Consider the following 16,797-nt stretch of genomic DNA (forward strand, 5'->3'; position numbering starts at 1 on the left):
CAATTCAATTCACCTTTTGGTCTACCCAACAACGTCTGTACCAGCTGGAAATTGATGTGAATTTTGCTTACACCCTTCCGGTTCGAAACCACTGAATCTAGCACACTTTCAGCGCCATTAAGCGTGTCACTCGCGACTTCAAAGAAAATACAACACCCCAAAATAGACGCTGCCATCGTTCACACGCGCCACTGCAGCAACAGTGCGCACTGTCAAGACGACCGGCAAACCAATGGCAAGTATACCACGGCTCAGCTGACAAAGAAACGAAACGGGAAGGAAGGAACGTATATAACAGCAACAAATAACACTCAAAATTGGGGAATGTCTGGTTCCATGGCTACTGCCCACAACCCTCCCGCCGCAGCAGCTCTGTTTAATATCAGCTCTCCAATGTCACGTACACCATTGCTCCCTGTGAGTGTGGTTTGTTTTTTTTGCAGTTTCGTCCGTCGTTCTTTGTGTGTTTTCGAGCTCCAAGTGGACAGCCCGGACACGGGCCTGACTGACAGATGGACTCGTTTTTTGAGGTCAGTCGCTGGCGTTTACCAAAACGAAGAAAGAACGCAGTTACAGCGAACCACACCGATAGATGGAGGGAAAGGAAACAAGAACTTTGAGGAGACGTGATCGAGGTTGGTTGGTGTTTCCTGCGATTTGCAAAAGAAAGCAATGGCGGAACAGTGCTTTTATTCCACTTGTCATGAAACCGTTTTGTTTACAGACCTGCCGGTTCAAACACCTACTTTGCTGCACTACTTGGCTCTGTGAACCTGACAGCACAAAATATACACCAAGTGGGGTGGGGGAGGCCGTAGGGAGGTTATCAAAGTACAATAGAATGAAAAAATAAGGCAACTTGACGAATTCGTTCAGTTAACGATTACGGAGGCAGAGGTTTCGCACTGTCATCCGGCGAAACCCACCCCATAACAAGTGTTGTGGTTGCATGTGTAAGTGCTGATTCGTTTATAATACTGATTATCAAGTGCATTGTGAGAACGTGCCGGGGAAGGGGAGGGCTCGATGCCCGAGACAACAAAGAAATGGCGATTGCCCGTCCGGTTCCAGGCCAGGCAAGGTCGGTAGGGGGACGTTTATTTTCGTTTATCAAAACAAAAATTTCTCACCCCAACGAGTTGAATGACTTGTTTACGTGTATCTGTGTGTGTGTGTGTATGTTTGACCGGGTGTGACCCCATTCGCGGTGTGTGATTTGCTCACTCTGCTCACGAAATTACAGTATACGGCTCGCTGCTATCTGACACACCAATTTGCTGTCCCGGCCAGACAAAGAACAGTCCATCCTCACGAAACGGGGAGATTTTGTTTTTCTGCCTGTATTTTTGTTATTAACAACCAACATGTCCTTTCCGTTCTGAGCGCAAGGGGTCGCTTATTTATGCTGTCGCTGGTTCACTGAAAAGGTACGCGTCTAGTCAAAGGAATGTGTAGAGGGACTGGTTGTCTCCATTTTCATTCTTTCAATGGTTACATCGCACAAACTGGATTTAAGAATCCAGCGGATGGTAATTCGTTCCTTCAGTGAGCGTTGGGTGACATTTTGCCGAAGGACAGCACTTCTAATGGCACTCATTATTCAGCAAGTGGGATGGATTATGCAAATTGAAGTAACATGCATACGCCGCTTGTGGGGGAGCGTATTTTTCATACGAAAGTTTTTACAGCAACTTTGTTGCAATGGTGTGCTGTGCCGGTAAATGAATGAGTTTATTTATATTTGTTCCACCCAGTGCTACATGGAGCGTTAATTCAGACCATTAATTGTGCGGCTTGCAGGACAGCGCTCAACAGTGTCTTTACATTTTCACAAGATCCATTGCAATCATAAGGATTGTTGTTTTGTTTGGAGCATTTTTGTAAAAATCTGAAAAATCTTTTGTTAAGTGATGTTTGATGACACTTAAAAGGCAGTGAGCACGCTAACTTGCTTGTGTTTTTAGAGTGTTTTTGTACGATCTCATTCGCAGGATAGTTTCGGTAAATAAATAAATAAATGAAATTCAACATCCTTTGGATAGCTTAATAGTAGTTGAATCAAAATCCTCTTCTGAAAAATATATTGCCCTTCCCAGCTAATATAATAATGGCTCCTTCCAGCTCCGGTTCAACAGACACCGCTATCGTTACACAGAAAAGAAGGTTAATATCTGTTTACTTCCCCATAGTCACCTTCTACCTATCCCAGCTCAGCTTGATTGAGTGATTTATTTCCGTGTGCTTTTGCAGGATTCACTTCCAAGGATTAACACATCCGGATTCATTTTGTCTCGTGTTCTTATTTCACTTCAGCCTTTAGGGTGAGATCTCGCTACAGCACCGTACTTTACCACCGAGAGGGATCCTTTCTAGCTATAAATTAATTCCCTGCACACCTTAGCTACCGAGCTACCTTCGTCGTGGCGGGGATTCTTGTAGTCAAGGCCACAAGCACACCACAAACCGATGTACCGAAGGATACCAAAAATAATCATCTTGCACCGACACAAACCGAAAGACAAAGGAAACCCCACATGTACCAACATGGGAGAGGGCAATCAGGTTTCTTTCCGTCTCGTTTTTGGAAGGAAATTGAATTTCCGCTCATCGACAGCGCGCGCCCAGTGGAGCGGAGGCGGAAACATGTGCGGGACGGCGAAAGTAACGTACCGTACATGAACTAGCTTTTTATTTATCTGCCGGCATCAATTTGTGACCACGTGCAGGGCTTCTCCAGTGTGGTTGCGGCGCGTCTCCAAGGAACCATAAGATACGTTCTCGCTCGTTGCCTTCCGGGCGGGCAGCACCGTGAAAGCGCACAAAACAAAAAGAATATGCCGAAAGACTCATTTGCCGTTCTTACCAAACGCTGGGACAGGTTTTCTCGGAAAGCCCGCCCTAGGGTGGAATGGGAGGTAAACGACTGTACCAACGGTACCAGTATCCGGATGAGCCGGAAATGGGCAAAGGAATGCTTTGTGCTGACAGTTTCCTTCACCTTGAAGCCACGAGCTACGTTCCGTGACGATTGCTGCCCACCTTCCCCGGCTCCCGGGATGGAAACGATGGACATACCCACATACCCGGGGCACGGGCAAGGAATTTTGAGTGATTCACTTCTTCACTTCCTTCCGCCTGCCGCCCGGGGGAAGCGTTGTGGGCGGTGTTATCGTGGGTTGCATATTACCACGAGCGTCTTTTCTGTTCGTGTTTGGGAATGGCACGTCGCTGCACCGAAACACACGGGACCATAGGCGACGATAAATTATCTCACTTCCTGGATGGAGCTTAGAGCGGAAATTCCATTTCGTATTCACCACACACACTCACACGGCCGGCCGCTTGTCACGGACTTCTGGGGCATCCGTAAACTAGGCCGAAAAGGTTGTTGCTCGCGCAAAGGTTGATTTATTAAGCAGAACAGCAGGCAAGCCGTGTGGGTTGAGATTGATCTTACGCCGGAAAAAGGTGCATAAACTATGAGGACTTCGTTTCGTGTTCCGAGACTTCAAAGAAACGACTCGTTGCTGTGAAGGTTTCCGTCTTCATGCGAGTAAAAGCGTTTAATAAGAGATATATCGTTCACACTTATGCTGTTAACATGTCACAAAAGAATGCAAACAACAGTTACATATGAAAGCAGTAGTAGTTGTCACTCAAAAAAGGCATCAAGCACGAGGAATATTGTTGAGTGAAATCAATGTATTAAACACCTCCGAGGAAGGGCCTTTGTTTTACTCAAAACCTAAACAACCATTCAAGCATAAATCAGGTTTCTCAAAGAGCTCAAAACGGCCCAGGCAACATTCGATACGCTTAACCGCCTAATGTGAGATGTTCCATAATCCGCTTCGCTCAGCTTTTTATTCAAAACAAAAGCCATTGCAGTTTCGTTTGCTGTTCATGTTTCGTTCAGTGTAATCGGTTTAAAACGCGCAACGATAGAATAAAACACAAACCGATGTTACGGGTGCACAGCACAGACATATCGACATGACACTGGTATCCGGAGCGACTGTTCAACGAGAGGCCATACACCGGCGTAACTTCGGACGGTCGGCGCGTAATACTTGCGCGTTATCAGCTTACAAGGCAGAAAGTTAAACAGCGTCCCAAGCAAGTACGCCACCAGCTATAATAAACACCGTTCGTCGGTTTGTCGATAGCGTTACATGTTTGTTTTTGTTCGCTCCGGTAGCCCTTACACAACCATTTCTCCCTAACCCAAGACGTCAGAGCGAACGGTGATGAAGGTTGAGACCCAAAGGCGCATTTGACAACCATTGTTAGGTACTTTTATTACGAAAAAGGAGGAAAATCGTATTCCAAAGCTCGACTCACATTCAAAGTCAATTTCCAAATTGATAGCTAATTAATTTTTTCAGCTTGTCAGTGTACTGCACATTACTCCTAGAAGCATGATACCTCAGAAACTCAATTTACTCCAATATTACAGAATAGGACATCCCAAACGTCTTACCGAAGCCAAGGTCTTCTAGCTCACTCCTAAACATAAACTGCTTGGCTCTTTGAGACCCTGTCTGCTTCGGCGGACGGTCCTAACCTACGACAACAAAACCGGCAGCTCCATCAACCCGCGACCGCTGATAGTTATCGTGGACGCTCCTGATATGTAACGCTCTCTCAACCCATGCAGCAGCTCAAACCCCCCGACTAAGACAACAACTGAGAGCAGGAAAGTTAGAAATCAGAAAACCTTACGCCCCGTTGACGTGGATCCACCAGAATGAAAACAAATCGTCTTCGCCCATTATCAGCCCGACGGTGTGATGGGGCGTGCTCCGTTGCACGTCGCAAACCTCTATCGCGGTGATTGATGGTTGGCTAGCTGGTGGTAGTGGTGACGGTAGGTTGGTGGCAAAGTGGGTGGGTGATTCATTGATGCAAGGCGATAGCAGGTTCCTAAGCGGCAAAGAGGGAAGAGAAAAGGGTGGTCCGAGTGGTTTTGAGAAAGTCTGGTCCATCGAACTCAAGCGTGAAGCGTCTTATCAGCCCGCGTTGTGCTGAGGCGAGAAGAACCCGTTGTAGTAAAGGTGTCAGAAATCGCAACTCTTGATCAAGATCCGACACGTTGAGACGCTGAGTGGTGAGATCGGTTACAGTCCCGGGGTCAATGCACGCTAATCAACAATGGCGAAATAAAGCCAACGGTTTTGGGTTTTGTTTGAAATTTTTTTCTTGTGAGCTATTCTAGAGTTCATTGTATCTTTTTGTCTCATCCCATGGTTGTGATTCAATAAATTAATCATTTTAACCAAGATTATATAGATTCAATACTTCATGAGTAGTTAAAGATAATCAAACGTCACAGAACATTATCAAAATCTAGCGACAATGATCCAATCACGCCCGTCAACCTTGAGCTCTATTCAATAATGATATACCAAGAATGACTATTTAAACCATCGACAGCTCATTCAACCATCGCAAAGCAAACCCAGGGCCAACGCAAACTTGTTGCTTATCCCGACAAAAGGCGCCTCATCCATCGCGCCCATCGCGGTGACTCATCGGGTTTTTCTGTGGACGAAGCTTCCTAACAATGGCAGGCATGCTCAACACCACCACCACCACTACCACAACAACGACAACCTGTGGCAGCTTATCGATAGATTACCACTGTCACTGTGTGTATCATCTTCGCGTGGCCTCTCTTTTACTGCCCCGTAAAGTGGGGAAGAGGATTTAGCTTTTCCGCCGACACACACACACCAACATTCAACCCCATTTTGTCCCGTCATTCTGGGTTGATTATTTACGTTAGTCGTCGAACAAAAGAGAGGCGGGGAAAAGATTGTCTCTTTGTCCGTGATCCGTTGCCATAGAGCGCATTTTCCATATTTAAGGAGTAGACACCGATGCCGAACCTGCACGGCCACAGCCACAGAAAGCGAAACGAGCGCCTCGCCGCGACGGTAACCTTCTGCCAATGTCATGGTTATCGGTGCACGCGTGTCACTTGTTTCTTTTTTCCTTTTATTTGCCTGCCTCCCACTGCCCGATTGAGTCTTCCCGGCGAGTCGTTTCGCTTGTCTGGAAGTTTTCCATTTGCTTGCGCATCATTCCCACTTTCCCATCGCTTATTTTGTCTCTTATCTTCATTTTTAACTTTTGCTCTCGTGAGTTTTTTCCTGCACTTGCCCCGAGCGAGTGTAACTTTGGGGTGAAGCAAGATTTGTTGTTGTTTGTGATCGCTTTGTGTAAGGGACCGTAACTTTTGACGAGATTTTCTTTGAAGTTACTAAAGTTAATGGTTGTTTGTGGTGATATGTCGTAACACAAGGTTACAGTTTAAATCCTTCATTTTCATGATTTCACATGCGATCGTTATGAAATCAAATATGACAGTTTTAAATGTGTTTTTAATCTTCAAAATCTTGCTATGGTAACAAAGGGAAACATTCAACGGGCAAGATTTAGCTGACCATTTAGCCTCACACACAAACTCAGTGGCCTCACCTACCAGAGTGCTTATGGCCTGGGCTCCATTACAAACCCGCAGACATGTAAAGCGGGGCACTACACTAAGTCCAATTAAAACTCCATCAATATTGATGGCCATCGGATAAGTTTCGCCGCTGCCGTCACCGTCGTTGTCGGTGTAAGCGAAGCAACAGGTGGCAAACCCTACACACACACCTACAGTGGCCTCGCTGGCCGGCGAGTGCGGCGTTCAGCAAATCGATACCGTACCGATGTGAAAGGGACCGTGTGGACCGTGTGTGAGGAGTGCGAAATAGGATCTTGTGAGGAGTGTTGGCGGACGCCATGGCCTTCCGGCGGAGGACGGAGAGAATGGGATTGATGAGGTTACGAATAAGTATCAGCTAATGGTTTCGCTAGCAGTGGGATAATGTAGCACACACACAACTGCACGACTACTGTGATGGTAAGCTGTTCACGGTGGCCACAAAGAAGTTGGAAGAGGGAAAAAATATGACCCCGTGTGTATAACATTTCGCAAGGAACCAGTTCAAAGGGTATTCGAACGGGGGGAAAGCAAGACATTAGCAAGGATGGGTTAATAGAAGTGTGCAATTTACCATCAATCATTTAAACGGGCGGGATGATCGGTAAAAAGTTGTATAACTTTGTCATTACAAAGGGGACGTGTGACTAAACGGGTGGAGTAAAATAAATAAAAAATATGACTCCATTTCCATTAAACAACATATTTGCTTGCAATTTTTCTACAAAATAATACTTTTATAACATGAATCGGAAAATAAACTTAATTAATAACTATGTTAAACAAAAATTACCTACAACTGACAGTTTTTTGCGTATTTTTGTTATCTCACACTCATTCACGATGGTTTTTCTTTCTCTTCCACAGTGCCCAACAGTGCCAAAGGACTGCAGTTACGGTCGGAGGTGCTGCACCGGTTGCACCACTACCAAAGCGCACTGGCCGATGCGGACAGTGCGCTCAAGTGTCTACCCACGTCCCACAAGGTAAGAAAGCTTCCTCCCCTCCCCTGAATCATCAACTCATACACACACACACACATACACATCTGCCTGGCACGATAACGCTGCACCCTCAAAGGCCTACTCCCACGTTCCACCGGTGTCCCGCTAAGCAACACTCAGAACGTGACCATGGTATCGCGTTTTCCGAGATGGAAAAACGCGCCCTCGCTTCCCACTTCACTTCCAAGCGCTCGTAATGGCTGTGATGTAATGAAAATCGAAACCAAATTTTACCAACACCTGCACACCCACCCACACTGCATTATTTCTCTCTCTCTCTCTCTCTTGCTCGTTCGCTCGTTCAACTCATCTCAGGCGTGTGGTAGCGTTTGCTGGAGCGCTCGGCCAAAAAAAAAAACAAACGTAACAACCCAACCTCAATGCACGTTTTTATGAAGCCGTCTCTGGCCAGATCGGACGAAGAACGGCAGCATAGGGATGGTTTTTGTATGGGTGTGTATGTGTGTGCGTGTATATGTCATTTACTAAATCTTTCGCAGCATGTGCCAACCCCGGCACATGGCGTACGATTGGATACGCTCGGTGCGCTATACTATGGATTCTTACTGGGCGGCTCACGGCCAGACTGGTCAGCTTTCAGTGACCGGCGGTTGTTTGGAAGAGCGTGTGACATAATCTTAAAAATCGTTGGCAACGGTAATTTAATATTGATGTTGCGTAGCCATCCCGTCAGCATTTAAGACGATGAGCTGTATGTTGTTGTCCCATTTCAATGTTTTGCCAACTCTGAAACTCAAATCACTGCCACGAGTTTGAACTGTTCTATAATAAATAGTAAAACTCGCACTTTACTACCAGCAAAGCGCACGTTTCAATTGACATTTTGACGATGCACAAAACCCCGTACAAACACACAGATACACTGGCATCACTCTGTAGCGCTTAGTGTGTGTTACGTGTCAGCCAGTTATCCCAGCAAACATACGGCGAATTAGCCACGGGGAAGTGAAAATTTCGTTTGAACAAAATACAACCTCAACGCCCTCTCTATACCCCTAACAAGAACATGGCTTCCACAGGAAAACGTGAGCTCTTACGCTCGTCTGTCGAGGCTAGGGGCGGCAAATAAAAACGTGCAGCTAAAAAGTGTGCCGCTGGGTGCTGAAACTGAACCCCCACTGGCCTGGTGTTGGGCGATGCAAGTGCAAATGAATCTTGGCTGCGGAGAATACGGAGGTGAAGATGGAATAGACATTTGGTATTCTTTTTTTCTTCTTCTTGGTTTTGCTGTATTTTTTTGTTTTTCGTCCTACATGTGAGTTCAATAGCATGCGTTGCACTAGAGATGTGTAAACGGAGCGGTTGAAATTGCTCGAATCACCTCCGGGGGCGAAGTCCTTGATGTGTCGATGGCTGGTAAACGCTGAAACACGTTTGTCGGAAACTCATTGATCATTCATGAGATTTACTTGGTGGTTGGGGAGTGTGAAGAGAAGAAACAAAGCACCGTTGAATGCAAATTTAACCTTAAAGAAACGTGATCTTGTTGGGAGTAATACATTCAACCTCAATAGCGTATGATTATTATAGCTTCATGACTAATTCAAATTAAAAAAAAATGCTAAAAAAACTCAACAATGTCAAAAGGCTAAAAAAAACTATATCCTATGTACATCTGTGAATGAATAAATTGCTAAAATATATGTTTAATATGATTCAAACAATAATTTAAAGTGTATCAAAAGCAATATAACTCATCGCGAAAAGAGAATTAAAAAATGATTTTCTGATCCGTTTGGACATTTATCGGAATCCAATATGAACAAAACGCAATTGCATATGCAAAATGTAATTCGGTTGATTTAGTATTTCCACTTAGCCAGGCTGTGTCCTAGCTTAAACCATGAAAGGAGACACTATCAGAACATAATTTGATAGTGGACAAACAAATTTGTATTTAGATTATTGTTCTAGGCCTCCAATACCTTCATTCCATAACTTATAAACAAACATTACCCTATCTATATTAAAGCAGCAGAGCAGTAAACTAATTGTATTTCTTTGTCATTTCATTTGCAGGCTCACTATTGCCGAGCCAAATCGCTATCAGCACTGGGCAAGTACGAGGAAGCCATCATAGCCCGTTGCCTATCCATCTTCCTAGACCGGCAGTCACAAGCCGTACCAAGCGGTATCAAATCAGAACTGATGCAGGTACGTTCTAACCCGTCCTTCAAATTGGTAGCTTTCTTCTTTACTAAACAACCTTTCTTGTGCACCCTTCCAGGATCTGCAGCAACTACTTTTCGAGCCCGCATCGGTCGCAGGCTCCCGTGGCGCTCTCATCGATCATCATCCTCCCAGCGAGCCTGACGACCCACTCGGGCTGATGTTGGACCATTCTTATGAACTGATCGCGGGTTGCCGCAAACGGCGGCACCGGTGCGATCCGCTCGCCACCCAGCGGCGCAAGTCGAAGAAGCAGTTCCCTCACCCTCCGCCAGGGCGACTTTGACGAAGACCATTCCGACTACGGTGGCGACGACTACCTGAGCAGTGAGCTGCTGTTCGACTACATAGACGATCCGTTCAGCGAGGAGTCGCTGCTAGGACCGGTGCCGACGCGAAACCAGCGCCAACACCGCAGCCACCACCGGAGGCGCCGAAAGTCGGGCAGCGCACTGCTGCTACAATCCGATCTCAGGCTGGAGCAACACCTGCGGGACCACCAGTACCATCAGGCCCAGTATCAGACGCCGCACCTGGTTGAGCCGAAACAGGAGCAGTGCGACTCAATCATTCCGCAGGCCAGTGCCCGACTGAAGTCGCTGCTTGAGCGGCTGGATGGTGAGTTGCAGTCAGCCCGTTGGTTGGACACGACGCCGGTTCGGTTAGCGGTAAACCCATCCCTCATTGAACCTTCCGACTTCGACTGTGTGCTGTGCTGCCGGACGCTGTGGCGTCCGGTTGTGACCCCGTGCGGTCACACCTACTGCTGGGTATGTAAACACTATCCTGATGCCTTGCAGACATAGTCGCTCTAATAATGTCTCCTCCCGATTTTTGCAGGTCTGTCTCGATCGGTGCATGGACTACTCATCCTCCTGTCCGCTCTGTATGGCGCCGCTGGTCGAGCAGTTTCGCAACCATTTGCCCGGCAGTGCTTCGACTCCACCGGAAGCAGCCGTACCGGGCCCTGCCAGCCCGTCCACCAACCTGATCTCACTGGCGAAGCGGAAGATGACGCGCTTCGTCGATCTCGCCATGCAACGCTTCATCCCGGAGGCGTACGAGCGGCGCCAGCAGCAGGAGCAGGACCGCGAACCGACCGTACCGGTGTTCATCTGCACCACCGCATTCCCCTCCGTGCCGTGCCCGCTGTTCGTGTACGAGCAGCGCTACCGGTTGATGGTGCGCCGGGCAATCGAAAGCGGCGAGCGGCGGTTCGGCATCGCCCTCCCGGCCCAGAACGGGCGCCAGCGGTACGTCGAGTACGGCACGATGCTGGACATCCGGGACTGCGTGCAGCTGGGCGACGGGTGCTCCATCCTTTCGACGGTCGGGGGCCGCCGGTTTCGGGTGCTGACGCGCCACGAGCGGGACGGGTACGATACGGCGCACGTCGAGTTTTTCGAGGACGAAAAAATACACGGCGGCAGCACGGAGGCGGACGAGCGGCTGCAGCTGGTGCGCGATCTGCACGAGAAGGTGCTGCTGAAGGCGATCGAGTGGCACCAGAGCCTGCCGGAGAGCATACGGTGCGAGATTTTCAAAAGCTTCGGCAAGATGCCGGACCTGGAGGAGAACTGGGAAGATGTGACGGACGGGCCGGCGTGGGCCTGGTGGATCATTGCAATCTTGCCACTGAACGATAAGCTCAAGGTAGGTTTGACATCAGTAGAAGATAGCCATATCGACAGAACTTTAATATTGTGTACTTTTATAACGCCCCAGGTCGACATCCTTTCGACGACGAGTCTGAAGAAGCGGCTGCGTGCCATCGACAAAACGCTCAACCTCGAGTCGGCACAGCAGAAGCGCCAGCGCTCCGTGTGCGTCATGGCTGGCGCGTCGTCCGCGTGCTGCGAAGGACTATCATCAACGCAACAGTGCCAAGCGATCGACTGTTGCCTGCGAGAAAGAACTACCTCAAGCGTTCATAATCACCACCATCACCCTCATCACGATAGCGACCGGCAGAGCGACTCTACGCAGCACCAGCATCTTCACCACCACCATCATCACCATCACCATCACCATCATCACCATTTGAGCACGTCGACGGACGAGTATCTGCTGTAAGGGCTGGGCAGGAGAGCCGAAGTCGAGCAGAAGCATACTTCCACTGCAAACACGCCAAAAGTGTAGTGCGTCTCCGTATCGCACAAGGACCGAGCTGAACGGCACAGTCGGCAGAAGCTCACGGAGAGTCCAGTTTTGTATCTCGTACTAGCTAAACAACATAAACAACTCTTTCCTAATCAATCGATAAACACTGAAACCGATGGATCAATAGTAAAAAAAACACATTAGGGCAGTAAAGACGGGGTCGAGGGCGCTGAAGAAGGGCGAACAATTTGAATCGTGATCAATGATGCATTTGATGTAACTAGAAGAAAGGAGGGGGACAGCGAACAACCGTTCGGTCTGTACAAGGGCGCACAGTGTGCGTACGCCCTTTGAAATCCATATCGTCGCGGTAAGGTAAAACATAATTGCAAGCTTTAATGAGAGTGTTAATTCCAACGCCAAATCCAGTTTTTTCAAACATAGAAGTGAATATTCCTCTTCCCAACTTTTAAAAACAAACACCATATAACCTTTAACTACCAGCAGCTACGCATATTTCTCCAAACAATTACCACACTTTACAACCTTCCCTTGAACACGGCTATTCAAGCTATACTAATCGCGTTATTAGAAGTTGACACAGAAACCTTTGCCTTGAGCAATGTAATCGCATTCAATCTTACCACACACGGTGAATATATCCTTCCTCCAAGGTGTTTGTGCCGCTAACTATATAGGAACGTTTTTGCCATTTTCTGATCGCATCTTATTACCCCTCTTGCTCGTTCGATAGCTTCAACGTTTTGGCTTTGACTGCACTTACACCTGTCGCAGGTGGGATCCGCCTCCAATGTACAGCAAAGCTTTATCTCTCAAACGTTTCCACTGCAACAAGTTTTTTACTTCCATTATTATTCCCTGTTCTCTCTTCATGGAAAACGTGTTTTCCCACTTTTTACATTCTTTCCATCTCTTCTATTGAAAATACCAAACACGATAAATTTGTCCCAAACTCTACTATGGTTAGTCATAGCAAAATACATGTTTAGCAAAAGAAAAACCAGAAACCAATATTGTGCATTTTTGTAAAAGGGAAATGAAACGTTAGAAACAAAAGGTGTGCTTGTGAGGGACAATGAAAGATGAGATGAGATTTGTGTGTAAAGCAACACAACAGATCAACCAACAGAAAGGCATGCAAAGAAAAGCAAACTTAGCTGGTGCTGTGAGACAATGTGAGGACAATCTTTTCTGCAGGTGACCAAAAACCAAACGAACAAACAAACAAACAAAAACCCTCAACAAACAGTGCAACGGAATCGGTTTTCTAAGAGGGCGGTGCCGGGCGAAGATCAACCTGATCTGTCCCGGCACAACCTCGACCCCGAAGGGAACATTTCCTCAATCAAATCAGATAGCAGATGGTAAATGGTAGTAAATGTCACAACGATCACACAAACACACAGTATTCAGTGCACGTATAACAAGCATGGAAATCAATTTTGCTAATTAAAGTAAATGCAAAACGATGGAAGAATGTTGACGCAGGGACACTGTTACAAACACACAATACACACACACACAAAATAAAACACAAGGCAATAGTAGGCAATGGAACAATCTGGCAACAATCAGTCAAGCAATTCTCATATTTAACTTCATGCTCTACCGTACCCGTAGAGCGCAGAGGCCGACATCTATCGGTCACAAAAACATGCACTAAATAATCAAAACACTGCGAATGGAAGAGACTCCAGAAGAAAAGGGAGAGATAAGTTTACGCTCTTAGCTATCAGCACCTAGTTTTTTGTTTTTCAAACTCTTTGTACACGTTAGCGTACTTTATCCATAAGATCGTTTGCTGATCATTAATTGTGATACTGTGAAATTTAGTTTAGTCGCTATGTTTAAGCGTCTTCTGTTTTCCTTGTTTTGCTTGTCTTTCCACGTCTCACGCTTTGTCTACAAGAGTTTAGTTTTCTTATATTTTAATGTATAATTTGCTACATTTTCTTTATTGTGTTATCTTTTTACCCCCGAAACCACTTTCATCCATTCTTTGTTCATGCTCCTGTGCTCTCCCATGCACCAGGAGTAGCCCTGGTCTCTGGTTTTGAAAAGCCCTGGCTCCAATGTAAACACAGGATGGTTAAAAAACAAGTATGCATTTCAATCAGAACAACACAGAAAGGGATAAGTGTTTATGTAAGCAGCTAGGCCATAGGTTAGCGAACGATGTAAAATGAACACTTAGATAAGAAAAGGTAACTAGTACACTAAATTCAATGTTTGGGACGTAAGTAGAATGATAGGCTTTTTTAAATGTAAACTGAATTACCAATTACACTCACACTCTCACAATAAGCAAACAGGATCAGTTCTGGCTGCTTGGGCTTACTGGTGAGAAGCAGTACACGTACAACAGGTGCAAGCGTGTGCTGGAAACAAAATGGTTAAACAACAACACACAAGCAAAACACAACGTTTCGGTCACTTCTGACTATCGCCTGCACGACCACACACACACACACACACACACACATAAACAGACAACACAAAGCACACTATTACACAGTAGATAAGGTGAAAAAATTGTACTAGCTGTAAGCTAAATTATGTCAACTACTAGGCACCGAATGTATCTCAATCATTCCCAAATTCCCTTCTCGTCGTTCTCCCGTTTTTTTTTTTCTTAACCAACTGCGTTCGCGCAAACACCGCCATAAAGCGTTAGGGTTAGAAGCGATGTGCATGAGAGACGCCGGAGGTGACAACATGACAGCCAAAGTGTGCCAGCAGCAAGAGCAGAAGCAAGAAATAATAATGATCCAACCTGGGAATGGGATTAGTTTATCGAAGCGAAGCAAAGAAGGGAACGGCACTCGCTAGACGCAGGGCGGTATAAAGTGTCACAAGAGTCTTATTCGTAAGAGGTACAAAACTACTACTATTATTATTACTACTACTACTCCTACTACTACAACTACTACTACTGTTAGAACTGGTGTGATTTTGTCAGTCGCATAAGTAGGGAAAGCGCCAGCGAGAGCCGTTGAAAGCCTACGAAAAAAGCAAATGATGCAAACAGTAGTGTGTTGGAGACAATGAAATCGATTACAAAGCTGAGGACAATGATCGGCGTAGAGTTGTGTGCAAGCCGTGGCAGGAGGAAAATTATTTTTATTTTCTGTTCTGTCTTGTGGCACGTAAGTTGCGCGGAAGCAATTGATAGATCTTCAACTAAATAAAAGAATGAATCCATTTTTCAATGTAATTTAAATGTGTTATTCCTTTTTTCAATGATTCTTTTATGTGAATGAATGATATGAAAAATCCGAATTTCTAATAATCAAGCCTTTTCTTTTATCAACCATTTCAGCCCCAATGGGGCGATAATCATCATCCAGGTTGTATCTATTTAAAGTACTTTGTGTCACAAAAGAGCTTTATTACAATACTGCATAAAAATCTAACAGTATGTCAGCTTGATAAACATCAAATCTTAAATAAGAGATGATGAATATTAAAAATAATATCTTCTATATCGTATTCCATCATATAATGTTCATTTGCTATTAATATTAAAATTTTGATATATATGTCATGCAGATTCACACTTCACAAACTCTACACCATTCAGTCTGACATTCAGTTGATTCAATTCATTCGTTAATTCAGCATGTTCAACACACTTTTCGTTTCATTTGTGTACCTTATGAGAATTACTTTTATAATGTGCAATGTCCTCAACTCTATTTCAGATGATTGTAACCTTTCACCGTCAATTCACACAATCATCCAACTACATCATCAGCGTTTCGTACACAACAACCATGCTGATGTCTGCATCATATCCACCAACAACTCCACACTGGACCAAACCCATCCAACTGTCAAACCTCTTTTCATTTCCAACTATCCTACTAAGTTTGTAGCGGAAAACCCTATTGTATCAGACATCAAAATTAAGCCCAAGCTCGCTAGCATCGTGTTGCTGGATGCTACAGGTTGGGAACAGGTGATCTTAAACGATCAGACTTAATGTGATTCAATGTGTAATGATGAATGCTCGTTTCTCAGTTTCCAGTGCAACAGTTTACGCATCAGTTCAGTGTCAATCCATGTCATTTCATCGATGCTCGCTTTATCGTCCTTGTGACGCGATCATGTTTCTCCAACGATCGTCGCAACGTCATACAGTTCCTCAACGATCAAGGCATACTGAACTACGCAATCATCCCAATGCCCAGCAGTGCCTCAGTGCCAGTGAATAACATCAGCGTGTGCACAGAAAACCGATTCTCAAACGAGACGATCTTTGTACAGCTGGGCGACCTTCATAATCTACATCGAATATATCCCAACAAACTAACCAACTTCCATGGATACACCGTCTTCATGGAAATAATCCGAGACGATTTCCCATACATTCGATCGTACATAAAAGGATACTACTCCGGTGTTATACAATTATCATTAAACTATTTCAAAATGCAGTTTTTAAACCTATCATTCTATTACATTGATCCAAACTTCAAGTCTAATCAACCCGAGGCACAATTTGGCCTCATCACCCAGCAGGACAATTTCCAACAACAGATCGTGTTTCGCGAGATGACCGGTATGTGTTTGGTGTGCCCAGAAAAGATCCATCGATATTTCTCTGCTCATCTAATGATGCCGTTCTCTGTAGAGTTTTCTATACTCCTTGGAACAGTGATCATCTGTTGTACTTTGCTGCGACTTCTCTTTCCAGCCCTGTTCCGATTCGATCCGCTATGTTTCATCTTGTTTGGAGCTTATAGGACCGCTTGCAACCATAATCTATATACTCAATTACTGCTTTTTCTATTCGCCATGCTTTCATTTTTTCTTGCCAAAGCGTACAACAGTCAAATCTTAAGTCTGATCTCCTTTAGAAAGATTCACCCACGTTCAAACACTATCGACGAGTTTATGCAGTCCGATTATATGGTTTTGGCTCACCAAAACCAACACAATCAGTTCATTGAGGATATCTTAGGCTCAAAGTTGCTGAGTCCAGAAGATGTG

General features: G+C 45.5%; 1 protein-coding gene across 1 annotated transcript in view; it reads left to right on the forward strand.

Moving 5' to 3' along the window:
- Nucleotides 1-15,019, forward strand: part of LOC120908612 (LON peptidase N-terminal domain and RING finger protein 3) — a 46,174-nt gene extending 31,155 nt beyond the window's left edge. Inside the window, 6 exon segments of the mRNA XM_040319801.1 lie at nucleotides 7,358-7,476; nucleotides 9,535-9,669; nucleotides 9,743-9,943; nucleotides 9,945-10,454; nucleotides 10,525-11,337; nucleotides 11,410-15,019. Of these exon segments, the coding sequence (XP_040175735.1) occupies nucleotides 7,358-7,476; nucleotides 9,535-9,669; nucleotides 9,743-9,943; nucleotides 9,945-10,454; nucleotides 10,525-11,337; nucleotides 11,410-11,757 (2,126 nt within the window). The 3' untranslated portion in view covers nucleotides 11,758-15,019.
- Nucleotides 15,020-16,797: the final 1,778 nt, after the last annotated feature.

The sequence above is a fragment of the Anopheles arabiensis genome, chromosome 2, assembly GCF_016920715.1.
Source record: "Anopheles arabiensis isolate DONGOLA chromosome 2, AaraD3, whole genome shotgun sequence".
NCBI classification, from domain to species: domain Eukaryota; kingdom Metazoa; phylum Arthropoda; class Insecta; order Diptera; family Culicidae; genus Anopheles; species Anopheles arabiensis.